The 20,632-nt window shown below is 37.4% G+C and overlaps 3 protein-coding genes across 5 annotated transcripts; all 3 read left to right on the top strand.

Annotated features, from left to right (window-relative positions):
- The first annotated feature begins 736 nt into the window (after positions 1-736).
- On the top strand, positions 737-1,063 carry LOC138879025 (uncharacterized). Its single transcript, XM_070158598.1, has one exon. It carries the CDS (start codon positions 737-739, stop codon positions 1,061-1,063), a length of 327 nt encoding a protein of 108 aa, XP_070014699.1.
- Positions 1,064-9,346: 8,283 nt separating this feature from the next.
- Positions 9,347-17,714, top strand: LOC104248036 (acyl-coenzyme A thioesterase 2, chloroplastic-like). 3 transcript variants are annotated; one of them, XR_011403196.1, is made up of 5 exons: positions 9,347-10,138; positions 15,918-16,095; positions 16,557-17,020; positions 17,163-17,287; positions 17,403-17,491. XR_011403196.1 is itself a non-coding variant. In XM_070160748.1 (5 exons), exons 1-5 carry the CDS (start codon positions 9,488-9,490, stop codon positions 17,559-17,561), a joined length of 1,566 nt encoding a protein of 521 aa, XP_070016849.1. In that variant the 5' UTR covers positions 9,348-9,487; the 3' UTR covers positions 17,562-17,714. The 3 variants fall into 3 exon arrangements, 2 of the variants coding, with proteins under 2 accessions (XP_070016849.1, XP_070016848.1); XM_070160748.1 differs by having other exon boundaries at positions 9,348-10,138; positions 16,572-17,020; positions 17,159-17,287; positions 17,403-17,714; XM_070160747.1 differs by having other exon boundaries at positions 9,348-10,138; positions 17,159-17,287; positions 17,403-17,714.
- A 974-nt stretch (positions 17,715-18,688) lies between these two features.
- Positions 18,689-19,421, top strand: LOC138880496 (uncharacterized). Its single transcript, XM_070160746.1, has one exon. The coding sequence runs from the start codon at positions 18,700-18,702 to the stop codon at positions 19,144-19,146; it is 447 nt and encodes a 148-aa protein (XP_070016847.1). The 5' UTR covers positions 18,689-18,699; the 3' UTR covers positions 19,147-19,421.
- The last annotated feature ends 1,211 nt before the right edge of the window (positions 19,422-20,632 follow it).

Genomic DNA, 20,632 nt, shown 5'->3' with positions numbered 1-20,632 from the left:
TGGCAAATTTGCCTATAAATAAAGATGATTCCATCTCAGTTAAGACACACCAAAATAAAGAGAGAAGCAACATATAGTTAGTAAGAGTAATCCACAGATTATTGTCTGTGAGATAATTAGTGAGTGGTAGTAATATTGTAGTGAGGTATTTTAAATAAAGAGTGTTATTTCTTCCAAAGTTGTAGTAGTCTCTTCTACTGAGTTGTAATATTATAGTGGTAATATTGCTCCACTCGGATATTGTATTTTATCCCGCTAAAATATTTGGTGTCATTGTTACTCTCTTGTGTTATTATTATTTGCTGTGGATATTATTCCTGGGTGAGATTATTTTTTATCCCAACAACGCGGTATCAGAGCCATGGCAAATAATGGTCCGCTATCTTTTCAGTACCCCTGTCTCACAAAAAATAATTATGAGAAATGGTGTCTACGTATGAAAGCCATTCTTGGCTCCCAGGATGTGTGGGAAATTGTAGACAGAGGGTATGCAAAACTAGATAATGAGGAAGCTCTGCCTCAAAATGAAAAAGAAGTCTTGGCAAAGACAAGGAAGAAGGATCAACAAGCTCTCACGCTCATCCACCAATGTTTGGATGATGCCATGTTTGAGAAGGTGGCAGATGCTACCACCTCAAAGGAAGCTTGGGGGATTTTACAAAATTCTCTTCAAGGAGTTGACAAGGTGAAAAAGGTAAAACTTCAAACTCTAAGGGCTAATTTTGAAGCTTTAAAAATGAAAGAATCCGAATGCATCTCAGATTATTTTTCAAAAGTGAAGGCTGTTGTAAATCAACTAAGAAGATACGGGGAGGATATAGAAGATGTCCGTATGGTAGAAAAGATTCTTCTCACTTTAACACCTAAATTTGATTTTGTGGTGTGTGCTATTGAGGAGTCTAAAGATTTAGACTCTATGATGGTGGAGCAATTGGAAGGTTCTTTACAAGCCCACGAAGAAAAGATCAAAAGGAGACAAGAAGTGCCATTGGAGCAACATCTTAAAACTCAGGCATCCTTCAAGGATTATAGAGGTGAAACAAGCTATCGAGGAAACAGATGAGGACGAGGCCGAGGCCGAGGAGATCATGGAAGAGGAAGAAGTAATGGTAACAACTTCAACAATGAAGTTAAAATCCACCAAACATTCAGAGGTCGTGGTCGTGGACAAAGAGGAGGAAGAGGACGTGGATACTACCAAGAAAATAATGGACAAAGGTATGACAAATCAAAAATTGAATGTTATAATTGTCATAAATTTGGCCATTACTCTTGGGAATGTCGTAGCAATGTTGAAGAAAAGGCTAACCTTGTTGACGACAAGAAAGAAGAAAATGAGTCAACGTTGTTGATGGCACTCAAGGAAGAAGACAGAGATAGTTGCAGCTCGTGGTATTTGGACAATGGAGCAAGCAATCATATGTGTGGATGCAAAGAGAAGTTTGTGGAGATCAATAAAACAGTGAGAGGTAATGTGTCCTTTGGAGATACCTCAAAGGTTCAAATCGAAGGGATAGGTACGATTCTGATCTCCTGTAAAGATGGTAGTCACAAGTTAATTCAAGATGTTTATTATGTGCCAAAAATTAAAAAGTAATATTTTAAGTTTGGGCCAACTTCTTGAAAAGGAATATGACATCCACATGAAAAATATGCATCTTTGGCTTAGAGATTCAAGTGGAATTCTAATTGCTAAAGTGCATATGGCAAAGAATAGATTGTTTTCTCTGAATCTTAAAACAATTAATGCAAAGTGTTTGAAGGCTAATGTGCAAGATGAACCATGGTGTTGGCACATGAGATTTGGGCACTTAAATTTTGAAGCGCTCAAATCAATGGGAGAAAAGAAAATGGTACATGGGATACCATCAATCAACCATCCAAATCAATTGTGTGAAGCTTGTCTTCTTGGGAAACATGCAAGGAGGAGTTTTCCAAAGGAGGCCATGTCAAGATCAACCAAGCCGCTCCAGCTTGTCCACACTGATGTGTGTGGACCAATCAATCCACCTTCTTTTGGTAAAAGAAAATACTTTCTGCTTTTCATTGATGACTTTAGTAGAAAGACTTGGGTTTATTTCTTGAACCAAAAATCTGAAGCTTTTGCTGCTTTTAAAAATTTCAAAGTACTTGTGGAGAAAGAAAGTGGCTATGAAATTAAAGCTCTAAGGTCCGATAGAGGAGGCGAATTCACCTCAAACGAATTTAATGACTTCTGTCAACTTCATGGAATTCGTCGCCCTCTAACGGTACCTTATTCACCTCAACAAAATGGTGTTGCAGAGAGAAAGAATCGAACGATTCTTAATATGGCTAGATGTATGTTGAAAGCTAAAAGTATGCCTAAGGAATTTTGGGCCGAAGCTGTTTCTTGTGCAGTTTATTTGAATAACAGGTCTCCAACAAGAAATGTTAGAGATCAAACCCCTCAAGAAGCATGGAGTGGAAGAAAGCCAAGTGTCAAGCACTTGAGAATCTTTGGGAGCATAGCCTATGCTCATGTGCCACATCAAGGGAGAGCAAAGCTTGACGATCGAAGTGTTAAGCATGTGTTTGTTGGCTATGATACGAGTTCAAAAGGCTACAAGCTATACAACCCAAGCAGCGGCAAGGTGGTGGTAAGTCGTGATGTTGAATTTGATGAAGAATTGGCATGGAATTGGGAAGCTGAGGAAGAAACTTCATATGATTTTCTTCCATACTTTGGTGATGAAGAAGAACCAGAGACCGTGGAACTTGTTCAGGACACAACTCCACCTCCTTCTCCAACAAATGTTGCATCTCCCTCTTCTCAAGAAGGTTAAAATGAATAGCCGCAAAGGACAAGGAGCATTCAAGAGCTCTATGAGGACACAGAAGAAGTTACTAATTTTGATTTTTTATGTTGTCTCTTTGCTGACAGTGAACCAATGAACTTTGATGAAGCTGTTACAAACAAAAAGTGGAGACAAGCCATGGAGGAGGAGATCAAGTCAATAGAGAAGAACAACACTTGGGAGTTAACAATTCTTCCCAAGGGTCATCGAGCAATTGGAGTGAAATAGGTATACAAAATAAAGAAGAATGCTGATGGAGATGTGGAGAAATGCAAGGCACACCTTGTGGCTAAAGGCTACAAGCAAAGGCAAGGCATTGACAATGAAGAAGTCTATGCACCTGTTGCCCGCATGGAGACTATTCGTTTGCTGATCTCTTTGGCGGCGCAAATGAAGTGGAAGATTCATCAACTAGATGTCAAATCAGCCTTCTTGAATGGCTATCTTGAAGAAGAAGTCTATGTTGAAGAACCATTAGGCTTCGTGGTCAAAAACCATGAAGATAAAGTGTTGCGGTTGAAGAAAGCTTTATATGGATTAAAGCAAGCCCCACGAGCATGGAATAGTTGCATCGACAAGTATTTTCAAGACAATGGGTTTACTCGTTGTCTCCATGAATATGCTCTTTACCTTAAAGTTCATACTAATGGAGATATCTTAATTGTTTGTCTTTATGTTGATGATCTTATTTTCACGGGTAATAACCCAAGTTTGTTTGAAGCTTTCAAGAAAGATATGTCCCGTGAGTTCGAGATGACAGACGTAGGGCCCATGTCATATTACCCGGGCTTAGAAGTGAAGCAGATGGAGGATGGAATTTTTATCTCTCAAGAAAGCTATACAAAGGAGATATTGAAGAAGTTCAACATGCTCGATTGCAACCCCGTTAACACACCGATGGAAAGTGGGACAAAATTGTCCAAGTTTAATATAGGAGAAAAAGTGAATCCCACATTCTTCAAAAGTCTTGTGGGAAGTTTGAGGTACTTGACTTGTACCAGGCCAGATATACTCTTTGCAGTTGGAGTAGTTAGCCGGTTCATGGAGGCTTCTACCTCTACTCACTTGAAGGTCACTAGAAGAATTCTTCGCTACCTAAAAGGTACGATTGACTTTGGGCTATTTTATTCTTCTTCTAGTGATTTCAGTCTTATGGAATTTTGTGATAGTGATTGTGCGGGAGATATTGATGATAGAAAAAGTACAACTGGTTTTGTATTTTTCTTGGGTGATTCTGTTATTTCTTATAGTTCAAAGAAACAGTCCATTGTTACTCTCTCGACTTGTGAAGCCGAATATATAGCAGCAACATCATGTACCTGTCATGCTATTTGGCTAAGGAGATTATTGAAGGAGCTCAATTTGCCACAAATGGAAGCTACAGAGATTTGTATTGATAACAAATCAGCGCAGGCACTCGCAAAGAATCCAGTGTATCATGATCGAAGCAAGCATATAGATACAAGGTATCACTTCATCAGAGAATGCATTGCGAAGAAGGAAGTCGAGCTCAAATATGTGAAGTCTCATGATCAAGTTGCAGATATCTTCACAAAGCCTCTCAAGTTTGAAGATTTTCAGAGATTGAGAACAAGACTTGGACTGAAGAATTAAGGGAGAGATTTGTGAGGTCCACACCTCACCAACCAAAAGAAGAAGATTGAAAAAATTGGACAAAATAGGCTGATTGAATGCATATGGGCGGCTGAAAATTTCAATTTGCAATTTGCAATGCAATAAGTCAAATTTGTGTTGCTAAGTGGTTGGCAAATTTGCCTATAAATAAAGATGATTCCCTCTCAGTTAAGACACACCAAAATAAAGAGAGAAGCAACATATAGTTAGTGAGAGTAATCCACAGATTATTGTCTGTGAGATAATTAGTGAGTGGTAGTAATATTGTAGTGAGGTATTTTAAATAAAGAGTGTTATTTCTTCCAAAGCTGTAGTAGTCTCTTGACACTACTGAGTTGTAATATTATAGTGGTAATATTGCTTCACTCGGGTATTGTATTTTATCCTGCTAAAATATTTGGTGTCATTGTTACTCTCTTGTGTTATTATTATTTGCTGTGGATATTATTCCTGGGCGAGATTATTTTTTATGCCAACAGTTAGCAACCAACCCTATCACTTCATTAAAATGTGTTAAAGCCTTAGGTACTGCTTTCTTTTTTTTCTTTGCAGAAGATCATTAGATTATCAGCAAAGATGAGGTGGGTGAGTTTCAGAGTTCTGCACATAGGGTGGAACTTAAAATCTGGCAAGTTACTCATACACTTCAACACCCATGATAGATATTTCATTACCAATACAAATAGCAGTGGAGATAGAGGATCTCTTTGCCTCAACCCTCTCTTCCATGGGAAGTAACCATAGCCCCCTCCATTCACTTTAACTTTGTATTTGGGTGAGGATACACAGGCCATTATCAATTGAGTGAATTTCTGTAGAAATCCATAACCATTCAAAGCTTCCTCCACAAACTCCCAGCTTACCATATTATAGGCATTTTTTAAATCTATCTTACTAAGGCACCTAGGTAAATTTTTCCTACTATAGTGCCTCATCAAGTCATGACAAATTAGGACGTTGTGAACCTTGGACAAAAACAGTTTGATTATCAGCAACAATGATCCATATTGGCTTTTTCAGCCTGCTACATAGTATCTTTGATATGCATTTGTAGTTCACATTACAACAAGATATTGGCATGCATTGGCTAGCATGTTCAGGCCCCTCATCTTTAGGAATCAATGCAATATTAGTAGCATTTAGCTGTTGTAGTACCTCTCCAGTATGAAAAACTTCAAGAACTGCCTCTGTGACACTCTTACCAACAATGTCACATGCTACTTTAAAAAAGCCACTTCCATATTTATCAGGTCCCGGACTTATTGCTATCTATTTTAAAAATTGCAGACTTCACCTCCTTCTCTGAAACTGGGTGGAGCAATCTCAATTGGTGTTCCACTGATAGAACTGTTCCATTCCTACTTTATTCCCCAACAGATCCTCATAGAAATCAACACAATTTTTAGCAATTGATTCCTTATCCATATTTGTCTTTCAGCTGAGTGATTACATGCCTTAGTCTCCTATGCTTGATGACAGAGTAGAAGTACCTTGTATTATCATCTCCCAACCTTGCATTACTCCTCTGTTGCAAGAAAATTTCTGCTAGATAGGAAGACTGTCTAAATTTTTGGTATAATTCTCTCCTTTTTCTGCAACTCAGTATTCATGGGATCATTCTGCAGCTGGTCTTGTATTCCTTCCAATGCTTCTCTATCTATAGTTGCATCTGATAGTATGTTCCTAAAGTGTTGAGAGTTTAACTCCCTTAAGGAGTTTTAATTTCTGTACCACTTGAAACATTATTTTACATCCTCCTATTTCCATATCCAATATGCTTTTGACTTTCTCTTTAAAATTGGGGTGCTTTGAACAAATATTGCAATATTGAAGTGAGTTCCTAATCCTTGTAGTTGCCTCCTCTATTTCAATGATAGCGGTCATTGATCCCCTATGCTAGATACTTATTACTACTTGGTGGCATTGCATCTAGCCATTCTTGGTTGATGAATGCCCAATCTATTTTGGAGAAGATTCTCTCCCCTTCATATTTATCATTCCAGGTGTATCTTTGCCCTTTATTTGGCAGTTCCAATAGCTCATATGTAGCTATGGAACTCAATCACCTCAGCCAGTGTAACTGGTACTCCACCAGACCTATCATCTATTCTTAGCACAGAGTTAAAATCCCCTAATAACAACCATAGCACAGACACTGTTCCATAGCTCTCTTCTGCCTTCACTTGTATTGTAGGCATAAACAAATGATATACCAATAACTCCACTTGCAGTGGGATACCTGTGTTGTACTTACAGTTGGTGGCACACTAATATAATCTCATCTCCAAACATTGTGTTTGCTATTTGATTAATCCTGTTACATTTAAATTTGTTTCAACAAGACCAATCAATCTTATCTTTTCCTTATTGCAAAGGAGTGTTACCTCCTTTTACTTGTTAGGAGCATTCCAACCGAGTAATTTAATCATGTCCAGAGAGAGGTATTGATTGACCTCCCTCATTTCCCACAACCTTCTTTTTGCCTGCTTTCATTTATTCTTCGTTATCAAGTACTAGAAATGCATTTGTGCCATTGTTTCTTGTTGTTGCTTTTGGTTTGCAGTTATAACAATTTCAGGATTAATACACCATACCAAACAGTCAACAAGAAATAATATCAGGATACAAGCACAACTAATTTCAGTATAACTAATCCTAAAATAAATTATTCGTGAAATTGATAATTTCAAGATTAATACAGCATATCAAATAGTTAATAAAAAATAATATAACTAATACAGTATAACTAATCTCACCGTAACTTTTTTTCAAATCCAACGGCACATTACAGTTTAAGTAATTGATCGTAGAAAACATGAGAGTATAATATAATTCCGCAAGTTCATCACTTTGAAAACAAGAACTACTCAATCCTTGTTGACTTCGATATTAGTACTATATTAGTAAAGCATGTGGTCACGATTATTATGCAAGAATTAATCATATGAAAATAAATACCATTTGATATTCTAATTACACATGGCGTATTTTCTAATCAAACAACGTGGCATGCAGTTAGAGAACAAGGTGATTAGAAAATTCATGATCTCCCAGTTTTAATTTATTAATTAACTAGTTCTTTGGTTGATAGCCTTGTAATCACAATCGCATAGGATAAAACGCCACGATCTCAGGGCTATGAGTAAGCCGAGAGATTGCTTCTGATGATTATAATTATGTATGAAGATTAATTAAGGCAATAATTGTAGGTGTATTTCTTTAAGTAATTGCAGGTTTAGAGCAAAAATAACTTTTAACACTTCTACAAATCTTTTAAAAGGTGGTGAGATTCAGTTGATGAGACTGCATACAGAATGGAATAGCCGCGACATAAAGTTGCTTATCTTAATTGGATCCAACAACTATCAATTTTTAATTTCATTATGATTTGGTTGTCAAATGCTAAAATCATTACTACTCCCTCCGTTTCAGTTTTGTGACCCTATTTTCTTTTTGGTCCGTTTCAAAAAGAATGACTCATTTTTAAATTTGGAAACAATTTAGCTTAAACTTGTAATTCTATCATTAATGAAAAGCTTTTATAACCACACAAATACTCTTGGCCCCTTTTTGACTTGTTCAGGACCACAAATTCCAAAAGCCTTTATTTTTACTAAACTCTGCGCCCGGTCAAATAGGTTCACATAAATTGAAACGGATGAATTATTTATAGTAAAAATCATTAAAAATGGAAATAATAGCGTTTGATTGAAAAACTTCAAAAATTGAGTTTTCCGAAAAAGGAAAAATCAAATTAACAAAATTTGTGTTTGTTAGTACTGTGTCTGCAACAAAAAAAAATACTTTTTCAAAATTAGCTTTTGATTACTTTGGCCCCGTTTGGCCATACATTTTGGCAAAGTTTTTTCAAATCCATTTTAAAAACATTGTTTGTTCATATATTAATGATTTATTTTTGAAAAATTTCTGAAATTATTTTTCAAGTTCCCAAAATCTAGTTTAGGGTAGATTTTGGGTGAAATTTGTTCTCACACTCACAAAACTTCAAAAAAATTTCAAATAAAATGCATGTCCAAACATAATTTCAACTTCCAAAAATTATTTTTCAAAACTACTTCAAAAATTATTTTTTCAAGTTTCAACTAAATCTATGTCCAAACGCTAACTTAATTTATTGCAAAAACTCTAGACTGGTCACTGGTCCAAGGGATTTTTTTATATATATATTTTGCTGCAGAAAAGCTAAGATTGAGTTAAAAAATTTAACCTTTTCCTTTGCATAATCAGCAAAAAGAATCAAGAGTTTACAAAGTTGGAGAACATTTTGCAAGCTCAAGTTTTGACTTTTTTAAAAGTGATCAAACTTGATAATGTTGAGGTTTTAGAGTATCAGTAGTACGAGTTAAATATGAAAATACTACTCCTATTTCATATTTTATTTATAACTCCTTAACCGTAGCGAAAAAAAATTCAAAGCTCAACTAAATCATTAAAAAGATCCTGAAAATATCTAAGATAGTAACACCCATGTTTTTCCATACCCAACATGCTAGTTAGGTTGTTATAATTTGGACAAAATCTAAATCTGAACTAAATCTGAATTTCAGAGAATTAAATAAATATAAAAAACATTAAACATTAATCTTGAGTTTTGCCCACACACAGAAGCATCCCCACACAGCTGGAGGACATAAAATTAGTCAGATTGATTATTAGAACGGTATAGAAAAGATTAGCATGCTAAGGATGACGGACACAAATCGACAAATGGTCCAAATTTTTGAAATAAAAAAAAAGTCACATGTGATTTAATATAGCCACACAGCTGTATTCCTCTGAATTACAGTTACAACAGTTATTGTTAGCTGTCACATCAGCATTCTAATCTGCCATAGTATCATTTATAAATACAACAGTATCATTAATTTCTCCATTTAATTGTATCTCCATATTTTCTTTCCTTCTTATTTAAGCTTAGTAATCTCGAAACCCACAATTCCCTAAACTAAGATTAATTTCCTCCAATTTATAAGCTTCTATCATCTTCCTAATTGGTTTTTATTTTCTTTTACTAGATGAAACCTCCAACAAAACCAGTTTGTCACCATTTCTTCAAACCGTCATCTCTTAATTTTCATTTCAACTTTCTCAAGTATGAAGAAAATGCTTCACTCTATACACTCATTTCTTATTTTTCCACTTCACAATCATACAACTCCGAAACGAAGAATTTCGTTAAGGAGTTGAATGGCGATATTACTTCATGTCCAAACTTACTCCGAAAGAAAAAATCTAAGTTTGCTCACTTTCTTGGTTCATCTAACGACAATTACTTAAATACGTTCGTATCACCAGAAAAGCAATTAACAGGTCGTAATGCGAATACCAATAGCAATATTTCAGCTGAACCACCAGTTGAAGGCTCAACTGGTTCATCGATTCGAGAACCAAATAGTTTATTGTTGTTTATGCATCATTCGCCTGTGAAAAACGCAATGTGGGAAGCGAGATCGAGTATTTTTGGAAGGCCATCAATATCTGCAGTTGCTCAGTCTCTTCAAAATGATTTGATTGCTAAAACACCGTTGAGGAGTAGGACTAGTGTTTTATTCAAATTTTCTTCTGATTATGAACTTCGGGAGCGATATAGAAATCCCAGGAATGAGATTAGGATTGGAAAATTGGTAGAAGACCTGGATGCTTTGGCCGCAACCATTTCCTATAAGGTATAGTTATGCTTCTTATAATTCATTCATGTATTCTATTTGTTAGCGGAAACGTAAAAGAAAGAACACAAGATTTAACGTGGTTCGGATCAAAATAATCATACGTCCACGAGAGAACAGTTGTCTTTTTAATATTAACAAAGGAAGGGGAGAGTTCCCAATTACACTTGAGAGAATTTCTCTCTTAACTCTCTACTCACTACAATGTGTTGTATTATTTTTGGGATGGTTTCTACAAATGAAGGAGTGCATCTATTTATAGAGGTAAAGACCTCCTCTTGATGTCATTGGTGACATCAAACTACCTCCTCTTGATGTCATGGGTGACATCAAAGGAGGAAGCTTCCTCCTAGCATCCACACCAACTCTTTCCACCAACTCTTCCAATTGGCATGCCATTGTTGACTAAACATAAACCAACATTTTCAATCTCCACCTTGGTTTGCGTTTCGAGCGTGCGTGTGAACAACTCTGGCCAAAACTTCTAAGCTTACTGGGCAACCCCGTTGTAAGAAACAAGAAGAATCAAACCATTGTTGAACATACCACCTCCACCTAACAACTGTTCTCTTCGGAGTTGCATCAGTTGATGCACACCCCCGCCAAGTCCTTGCAGTGTGCAAACTTAGCGAGTGGGACTATCTTGGTCAACATATCTGCAGCATTATCGTCTGTGATAACCTTCACGACCTTGATAGTTCCCTCTTCAACAACATCTCGAATAAAATGAAATCTGACATCAATGTGTTTAGTGCGCTCATGAAATCTCTGATTTTTCATTAGATGAATAGCACTCTGACTATCACATCTAAGAGTTGATTCCAGCTGAACCAAACTCAATTCCGCTACTAAACCTTTCAACCAGATAGCTTCCTTCACCGCCTCCGCTGCTGCCATGTATTCTGCTTCTGTCGTAGACAAAGCGGCAATCGACTGCAGAGTCGACTTCCAACTAACGGCACTGCCAACGAGGGTAAAGATGTATCCAGTTGTGGACCTTCTTCTGTCAAGATCTCCTGCATAGTCAGAATCTACATAACCGAGAATTGAAATACCTCCACCACTTTTTCGAAAGGTCAGACCAACACCAGAAGCTCCTTTGAGATATCTCAATATCCACTTGACAGCTTCCCAATGCCTCTTTCCTGGGCTGGACATGTATCTACTTACCACACTTACAGATTGAGCAATATCTGGACGTGTGCATACCATAGCATACATAATGCTACCAACTGCACTGGCATAAGGAATCTTTGACATATGCTCCACCTCATCCTCGGACTGAGGCATTTGTAACTCTGAAAGTTTAAAATGAGGAGCTAATGGTGTACTTACAAGCTTGCACGTATGCATATTGAATCTCTTGAGAACCCTTTCAATATACCTCTTCTGAGAAAGATGTACAACACTCGTCTTCTCTTGAAATCTCCATACCAAGGATTTTCTTTGCAGCTCCTAAATCCTTCATGTCAAATTCCTCTCAACAGTTTCTTCAAAGCATTTATCTCTGTAATGTTGTTAGCAGCAATAAGCATATCATCAACATACAACAGTAAATAAATCATTGAGTTACCAGACATCTTCTTGTGATACACACAGCTATCAAATGCACTCCTTGAGAATTCATGTGTAGTCATGAATGCATCAAACCTCTTGTACCACTGTCTAGGGGATTGCTTCAAACCATACAAAGACTTCTTTAGTTGGCATACGTGATCTTCTTTTCCCTCAGCTAGGAAACCTTCAGGCTGATCCATATAGATTGTCTCTTCTAGATCACCGTGTAAGAAAGCAGTTTTGACATCAAGCTGTTGAAGCTCCAAGTCAAATTGGGCAACCAATGCTAGTAGCACGCGAATTGAGCTATGCTTCACGACTGGAGAGAAAATCTCATTGTAGTCAATTCCCTCCTTCTGACTGAATCCTTTTGCAACCAATCTCGCCTTGAACCTAGCATCTTCCACTTCAGGAATTCCCTCTTTCTTTCGGTAGACCCACTTGCATCCAACTGTCCTCTTCCCCTTTTGTCTTTTCACTAAGACCCATGTCTGATTCTTGTGAAGAGACTCCATCTCTTCAGTCATGGCTAACCGCCATTGTACAACATCCTTGCAAGAAGTTGCTTCAATATACGAGGAGGGCTCCAGATCCTTAATCTCTTCTTGTGCAGCTACGAACGCATATGCAATCAAGTTTGCTTGATCCATAAGGCATTCCGGTTCTCGTGTTTGCCTCTTCTCCCTCCTCTTTGCAATTGTGTATGGTTCATTGACATCAAGTTCTTCAAGGTCTACATCTTCTGACTCATCTTTAACCTGAGTCTCTTGATCCTTTTCCTTGGCAAGCTCCACCGGAAGCTCCACCTGCTCGTCGTTCTTGTTTCCTGAAAACTCCACGGAAACTTTACGGGGATCAAGTATAGAGGATTCATCAAAGGTGACATCTCTACTAACTATAAATTTGAGTAAAGACAAACACCAAAGTTTGTACCCTTTTACTCCATCCACATACCCTACGAATATGGCCTTCTTAGCCCTTGGTTCAAGCTTTCCTTCATTAACGTGATAATAAGCTGGACACCCAAATACTCGTAAGTATGAATAGTTAGAGGGTTCACCTGACCATACCTCATTCGGAGTCTTAAAGTCAATTGCCGATGCTGGAGATCGATTGACAATATGAGCAGCAGTGTGAACTGCTTCAGCCCAAAATACTTTGGACATTTTGGCTTGTAGGAGCATACAACGAGCCTTTTCAAGAAGAGTTCTGTTCATTCTCTCGGCAACTCCATTCTGCTGTGGGGTATGCCTGACAGTCCTATGTCTTGAGATCCCATGAACCTTGCAGAATTCATTAAACTCTTCATTGCAAAACTCCAAGCCATTGTCTGTGCGAAGATACTTGATTTTCCGCTCCATTTGATTTTCAACCAAAATCTTCCACTCTTTAAATGCTTCAAAAGCATCACTTTTTGCCTTCAAAAAATGCACCCAAACCTTTCGTGAGAAATCATCAATAAAAGTGAGAAGATACCTCTTTTTGCCCTTCGATGGAAGTTTAGAGGGACCCCATAAATCTGAATGGATGTAGTCTAGCACTCCTCTTGTCTTGAGTTTGCCAGTGCTGAAGCTGACCTTCTTTTGCTTCCCTAGAACGCAATGCTCACAGAAGTCAAGTGTGTTGATCTTCTCACCTTCCAAAAGGTTACGATTGCTCAACATCTCCAGTCCACGTGCGCTCATATGACCCAGTCTCATGTGCCATAGTCTTGCCTTGTCATCATTAGATAACTGCACTGTAGATGCATTTGCAGAGCCAACAATGGTGCTTCCGGCCAATGTGTAAAGGCCGTTCTCCAGCTTGCCTTTCAGCATGACTAAAGAACCTTTAGTCACCTTTATAGTTCCTGCTTCGCTCATGTACCTGTAGCCTTGTTCATCCAGAGTACTCAGGGAGATCAAATTCTTCTTCAGATCAGGAACATGACGGACTTGTGTAATAGTCCTCACGACTCCATCATGGCAGCGAACCCGAACTGAGCCAATGCCAACTATTGCACAAGTTGCATTATTGCCCATTACTACGGTTCCTCCACTTTTCTCATAGCTGCTAAACCAGTCTTTTCGGAACGTCATATGCAGAGTGCAAGCAGAGTCTAACACCCATTTGTTTCCATAACTACTATTATTATTACACGATGTTGTTAGTACATAATCATTATCAAAATCATGTACCTGTTCAACTGTGGATGCACTCGCCTTTTCCTTGGACTTTGACATTGGGCAGTCTCGTTCAAAGTGCCCCTTCTTGCCACAACCCCAATACACTGTATTCTTCTTGTTCACACGAGACTTTGATCTGTGCTTTGATTTGCTCTTTCCCTGTTGGCTAGTCTGGCCTCTCACAAAGAGCCCACTTGCCTGGTCATCTCTATCTCTTTCAATGTGCCTCCGCACATCACTAGAGTTAAGTGTCTGCCGCACTAGCTCAAGCTTGATAGGCTCCTTGCTATACATCATTGAATTCTCAATATCACGATATCCTGAAGTCAATAAAAATAGCAAAGCACATGCAAGCGTCTCCTCCTCCTTTTTAATTCCTGCAATCTGTAAGTTCATGACAAGTTTATTGAACGCATCTAAATGATCTTGTAACGAAGTACCTGACCCCATCTTAAATGTGTGAAGACGTCGTTGTAACAACATCCTTGTTGTCATTGATCGGTCTTGGTATAGCCCTTCTAGCTTTTCCCATAACTGTTTGGTCGTCTCTTCGGTACCCGTACTCACTTCTCAAAGCACGTTAGGTACAAGGGATAGTTGGATTGCACTCAATGCATCCCCTTCAATCTTCTCCTTGTCGGGAGCTGATATATCCTTAGGATACTTTCTGTCAATAGCATGGATTGAACCTTCCCTCCGCAATAACGCCATCATCTGGATCTTCCAGATATTGAAGTTGTTGCGTCCACTGAATCTATCAATTTCAAACTTCATGGAACTCATCTTTGCTTGTTCTTTCTCCTTGGATCGTTAAAGAATCATGTTGCTCTGATACCAATTGTTAGTGGAAACGTAAAAGAAAGAACACAAGATTTAACGTGGTTCAGATCAAAATAATCCTACGTCCACTAGAGAACAGTTGCCTTTTTAATATTAACAAAGGAAGGGGAGAGTTCCCAATTACACTTGAGAGAATTTCTCTCTTAACTCTCTACTCACTACAATGTGTTGTATTATTTTTGGGATGGTTTCTACAAATGAAGGAGTGCATCTATTTATAGAGGTAAAGACCTCCTCTTGATGTCATTGGTGACATCAAACTACCTCCTCTTGATGTCATGGGTGACATCAAAGGAGGAAGCTTTCTCCTAGCATCCACACCAACTCTTTCCACCAACTCTTCCAATTGGCATGTCATTGTTGACTAAATATAAACCAATATCGTCACTATTCCTATCATTTTTATAGACACGTCGATTAAGAAAGCAAGAGAAACTTTTATCAAAAATACATTTTGAAGTTGTGGTATTAAATATTTTATGATATTTCTATGTCTGTAAAAATATACCTCTTGGGAGTCGAACAAACTTTTCTTTGACTATGTTTTATGCAAATACTCTTTAATTATTTTGAATTGTTTAGTGTTGTGACTTATAGTTCCTTTTATGTAATTTTATTTTTAAATGATGAAAATTCTTTCTTCGAATTTTATTTTGAGCTAGGGTCTATTGGAAACAGTATCTCTACCTCCACAATATAGGGGTAAGGTTTGTATACACACTACCCTCCCTAGACCCATTATGTGGGATTACACCAAGTATATTGTTGATGTTGTCTATCTCCAAATTCACAATGAAAAATTAATCAATTTGACCCTCGTACTACGAAAAGATTCACATAAATTAAAACAAAAGAAGTATTGACTTATAATATTAAATGATAAATTAGGTAATTAGAGTATACTTACCTCATCCTTGACCATAAAAGGACAGCCCGATGCACGAAGTATTTCGCATTCACGTAGGGTCGAGGGAAGGGCCACACCTCAAGGAGTCAGATAAAGGCAGCCTACCCTGATCTAAGGATTAGTGGTTGATTCCATGATTCGAACCCCGTGATCTATAAGTCACACCGATACAAATTTACCAATGCTCCCCTTCTACCTCATCCTTGACCATATTGCTGTTTATTTTCTTTAATTTAATGCACTAAGAAATTAAATGCCCTGTTTCTGAAGTATCGTACTCATGATATTCTGTCTCTTTTTTGCAAAACAGCATTGTTCCTCTAATGATGGAAGCGCTAGGTCCATAAAACTGGTGACTGCATCTATGGAGAAGATGATTCTGAAAAGATCTATTCGTATTGACACTGATCTCACTATAGAAGGGGCTGTTATATGGGTTGGATCTTCATCTTTGGAAATTCAACTTGAAGTGATACAATCTACACCAGGTACCTTTGCATAACCCACAATTTTCTCCTTGTAATTATGTTTTCAATACGTTTCCTCAGGCAGAGGTGATTCTAGAATTTTAAGTTTATGGGTTCCAACAACGATCTCAAGTTAATATACATGATAACTGGACCAAAGTACTGGGTTCCAAGCCAAATATTCTTATACTTTTAATGAGTTTTTAGTACAAATACAAAGTCTATGCAAAGGTTACTGCATTCACGTGAATCTGTAATCTCTACAGTAGATCCGCCCCTGTCCTCAGGTATGAGCTTGATTTTTTTTTTTTCATATACCAAGTGCGTGAAATTTTATATGTCTAATTTGTACAGTAAGACTCGAATTCAAGACTTTCGCGTACTCTTATGAAACCATGTTGAATTGTGTGATCGTGTGATCTAAAATTTTAAAATTGTTAGGGAATTCACACTTTCTATTTACTTAATTATATCTTCAACAGATCATTTTCCTGCAGAAACATGCAATACCACAGAGTCAGTTGCTCTTACAGCAAACTTCACATTTGTGGCCAGAGACCCTATGACTGGAAAATCAGCTCGAATCAACGCGATTTTACCTGAAACTGAAAAAGAAAAACTTCTTTGGAAAGAAGCAGAGGAGAGAAACAAAATGAGAAAGGAGAAAAGAGAACAACAGAAGATGGACACAAATGGAGACAATGGAAATAGGCTGATAAATAAATTGTTGGCTGAAGCTTTGTTAGATAGAGACAGCATTCTAATAAAGGAAACTTGTCTTCAAAATTCTTTGATTTGCCAACCTGAGCAAAGAAACATTCATGGTCAAATATTTGGAGGTTTCCTAATGAGGAAAGCTTTTGAATTGGCTTATGCAACAGCTTATTCATTTGCTGGAAGTACACCTTGCTTTGTGGAAGTTGACTGTGTTGATTTCTTGAAACCTGTAAGTGCATAAATTATTACTTTTTGTATTTGTTTACCGGCCCTCTCCAGATCCCACGGTGTGAGATTATAGTGGATTTGTAGGATACTGATATATAAATAAAATGCTTAAAATTAAGTCTCAAATCTGCTGATGCAGGTAGATGTTGGAGATTTCCTCCAGCTCAAATCATGTGTTTTGTATACAGAACTCGAAAATTCATCTTGGCCTCTGATTAATGTGGAAGTGGTAGCTCATGTTACACAGCCGGAACATCTTTCCAGTGAGGTGAGCATCTTTCCCAGATATGCGGAATTTACTCGTTAATATTCCCTCCGTTTCACTTTATGTGGCAAGGTTCAGCTAATTAATTTATTTATTATTTCTCTGATTCGTTTGACAGGTTTCGAACAATTTCTACTTCACCTTCACCGTTTGCTCGGATTCACTAAAAAATGGTTTAAAAATTAGGAATGTTGTCCCTGGTACAGAGGAGGAAGCACGGCTTGTTATCGAACATATTGATGTTAACAAGCAGAAGAGATTGAAGGAATGCGTGTAAACAACTGTTTTGCGCCTAAAAGATTTTATACACATATACTTTACAATACAAATGTACATTTATTCGTTATGGGACTTTATTACATTCTGTACACACACAAAAATTCAAGTGAATTTCTAACACTCTCTTATATTGTGGATTCATATTCAGATATACGTACCTAATCTGTTAAATATGTAACCAGTGCAAGAAATTGGAATACAGGAGCAGCCTAAAGGTGTCCATGAGCCGGGCGGGCAGAATATCCGAAAATCAAAATTTTAGGGATGCTATTTAGAGATTAACTTATTTTGTCCTTAAATTTTAAACTAAAAATCTTGACTTCAAAACAATTCCGGACACTTTGTCCTGAAAAATTGAAATTCAAGACGTACTGGCTAATTCCTAAATAGTAGCCTTTTAGAGTGGCTACATGGTGTCAATTCTACTATTAAAGTGCCAAATGATTGAACAATTTAAATTTAATATCTTGTTAAATGTTACCTATTGTATTGTATCGTATTGTTACTTTAAATACAATATTTGTTTTGATTATTACTTAAATTTTATTGTATTGTATTGTTAAATCTATCGTTACGTAGTGATGAAAAATGTCACGTTATATAACTAACAACCGATTTGGTGTGGTGGCATCATTACCTTATTTTTTCCTCTCACCTTGCCATTCTTATTATTAAATAACTCTATTTTATACGTTACCTTACCTTTTTATATAATAATTCTACCTCGTATCTTACTTTTTCTTTGAAATATTGCAAGTTTATTCTTTATAGTGTTAGTGTGAATATTATGAAGTAACATCAAACGATACAATCTATTCAAACATTATATACACAAAACGATATAGTACTATACAATTCAACCATCCAAACAAGCTGTGAATCTGTGGCCAATCTTGTATATGTCCGAGAAAAACAAATTGTCTTTGTACTGGCCAAGTTGCAATATCCAAATATATTTACTAGATCTAGATCCATTTACCTCCCCCTCATCCCATTTTTTTTCAACTAGCCGTTAATCTTTTACTTAACGGTCTGATTGTCAAATAGTATTTAATCCTCACAACTTCAAATTATATGCATTATATTCTTCATACAAATTTTTAGATTCTTCATACACAGATCACAAATTCAAACCAATGGGTCTATCAATCACCACTTCAGATTTTAGAGAAACCGAATCTCACTCTGATCATCATAGAACTCACAAAATATTCCTCTTTACAAATTATATTCTCTTAGGAGCAGCGTCTAGTTGCGTCTTCCTTACTCTCTCCCTCCGGTTAATCCCGTCCCTCTATGGCGGCCTTTTCATTCTCCTCCATGCGCTGACAATCGCCAGTGCAGCGATTGTTGCCTTAGCGAGTTCTAACAAGTGGTACGGTGTCCACATGGTTGCTACAGTTTTAACGGCTATATTTCAAGGCTCTGTTTCGGTCCTTATATTTACAAGGACTTTGGATTTATTAGAAAATTTTAATTCTTATGTTAGAGAAGAAAATGGTGCTGTGATATTGAAATTGGCTGGTGGATTATGCATTTTGATATTTTGCTTGGAATGGGTTGTTCAGTGCCATTTGTCTTAAGGTACAATGCTTTTGTGGTACTTGAAACATTGGCCTTGTCCATACCAAGTCTAAATTCAACTTATTGTACACACGTATTGAATTTATTTTGTTCTTTACTTATGTTTACTCGAGTGCAAATTTGGAGTTGAGCCGATGGAAGCGGGAGTTGAAGTGAGGCTTGACTCTCAAGTCATTCCCAAGAGAGGTAGTTTCAAGTACCTTGGATCGGTTATTCAGGGGATCGGGGAGATTGACGAGGATGTCACACACCGTATAGGGGTGGGGTGGATGAAGTGGAGGTTAGCGTCGGGAGTCTTTGTGTGACAAGAAAGTGCCACCGTTACTAAAAGGTAAGTTTTATAGAGCAGTGGTTAGGCCTGCCATGTTGTATGGAACTGAATGTTGGCCGGTAAAGAACTCACACATCCAGAAGATGAAAGTAGCAGAGATGAGGATGTTGAGGTGGATGTGCGGGCATACAAGGATGGATAAGATTAGGAATGAAGATATTCGAGAGAAGGTGGGTGTGGCCCCCATGGAGGACAAGATGCGGGAAGTAAGACTCAGATGGTTCGGGCACATTCAGAGGAGGAGCACTGATGCACCGGTGAGGAGGTGTGAGCGACTGGCTGTAGTGGGCACGCGGAGAGGTAGAGGAAGACCTAAGAAGTATTGGGGAGAGGTGATCAGACAGGACATGGCGCGACTTAGGATTACTGAGGACATGGCCCTTGATAGGGAATTATGGAGGTCGAGCATTAAGGTTGTAGGTTAGGGGAGAGTGTGAATATTTCTACAGCACAATAGAGTGAGACTATCCAGTTAGGAGTTAGACTAGGAATGTCATTGATCGTCTATTGATTGCAGGGCTTTACCTTCTAGTTGTACTATACCAGCCATCTATTTCGTATTTCGTATTTCATATTCTGTATTTCATATTTCATATCTCTTATATATTGTTGTTATTTTTATTACGCATTTTTATGGTACTAATATATCATCTCCTATTGCTTTTTTGAGCCGAGGGTCTCCTGGAAACAGCCTCTCTACCCTTCGGGGTAGAGGTAAGGTCTGCGTACATATTACCCTCCCCAGACCCCACTTGTGGGATTATACTGGGTCGTTGTTGTTGTTGTTGTTGTTGTTGTTGTTGTTTACTTATGTTTGAGTTCAATGCTCATAAGTTTATGAGTTTTATCTAATCACATTCGTTAACTTATGGTTAGACACATATCTTTCATAAATACATTTCTCATTTAATCATGGTTAAATGGCATGCATTCTCACTTTAAATTTTAACTGTTAAGATTTAATTGTTTAATTTTTGTGTCAACGTCGAGTGTATAGACCTGTATAGTAAAGAGAGGGGTCGCTGACCAAAAAATACAGATCTTGGTTCAAATAATTAAATTTATGTAAATGAAAGTTAATCTTAGTTAACAATAATATCTCTAAGATGGAGTTCTCCAAAGAAGCAACAAATACTATGAAAATATATTCGAAT

The sequence above is a fragment of the Nicotiana sylvestris genome, chromosome 10 (assembly GCF_000393655.2).
Source record: "Nicotiana sylvestris chromosome 10, ASM39365v2, whole genome shotgun sequence".
NCBI lineage: Eukaryota > Viridiplantae > Streptophyta > Magnoliopsida > Solanales > Solanaceae > Nicotiana > Nicotiana sylvestris.
This window is presented reverse-complemented; position numbering and strand designations above follow the sequence as displayed.

Excerpts from the sequence above, each read along its gene's own strand:
- LOC138879025 (XM_070158598.1), top strand. The coding sequence starts at position 737 with ATGAAAGAATCCGAATGCATCTCAGATTATTTTTCAAAAGTGAAGGCT.
- LOC104248036 (XM_070160747.1), top strand. The coding sequence starts at position 9,488 with ATGAAACCTCCAACAAAACCAGTTTGTCACCATTTCTTCAAACCGTCA. Across the intron at positions 10,139-15,917 it reads CCGCAACCATTTCCTATAAG|CATTGTTCCTCTAATGATGG; the intron begins GTATAGTTATGC and ends TTTGCAAAACAG. Across the intron at positions 17,288-17,402 it reads CGGAACATCTTTCCAGTGAG|GTTTCGAACAATTTCTACTT; the intron begins GTGAGCATCTTT and ends TTCGTTTGACAG.
- LOC138880496 (XM_070160746.1), top strand. The coding sequence starts at position 18,700 with ATGGGTCTATCAATCACCACTTCAGATTTTAGAGAAACCGAATCTCAC.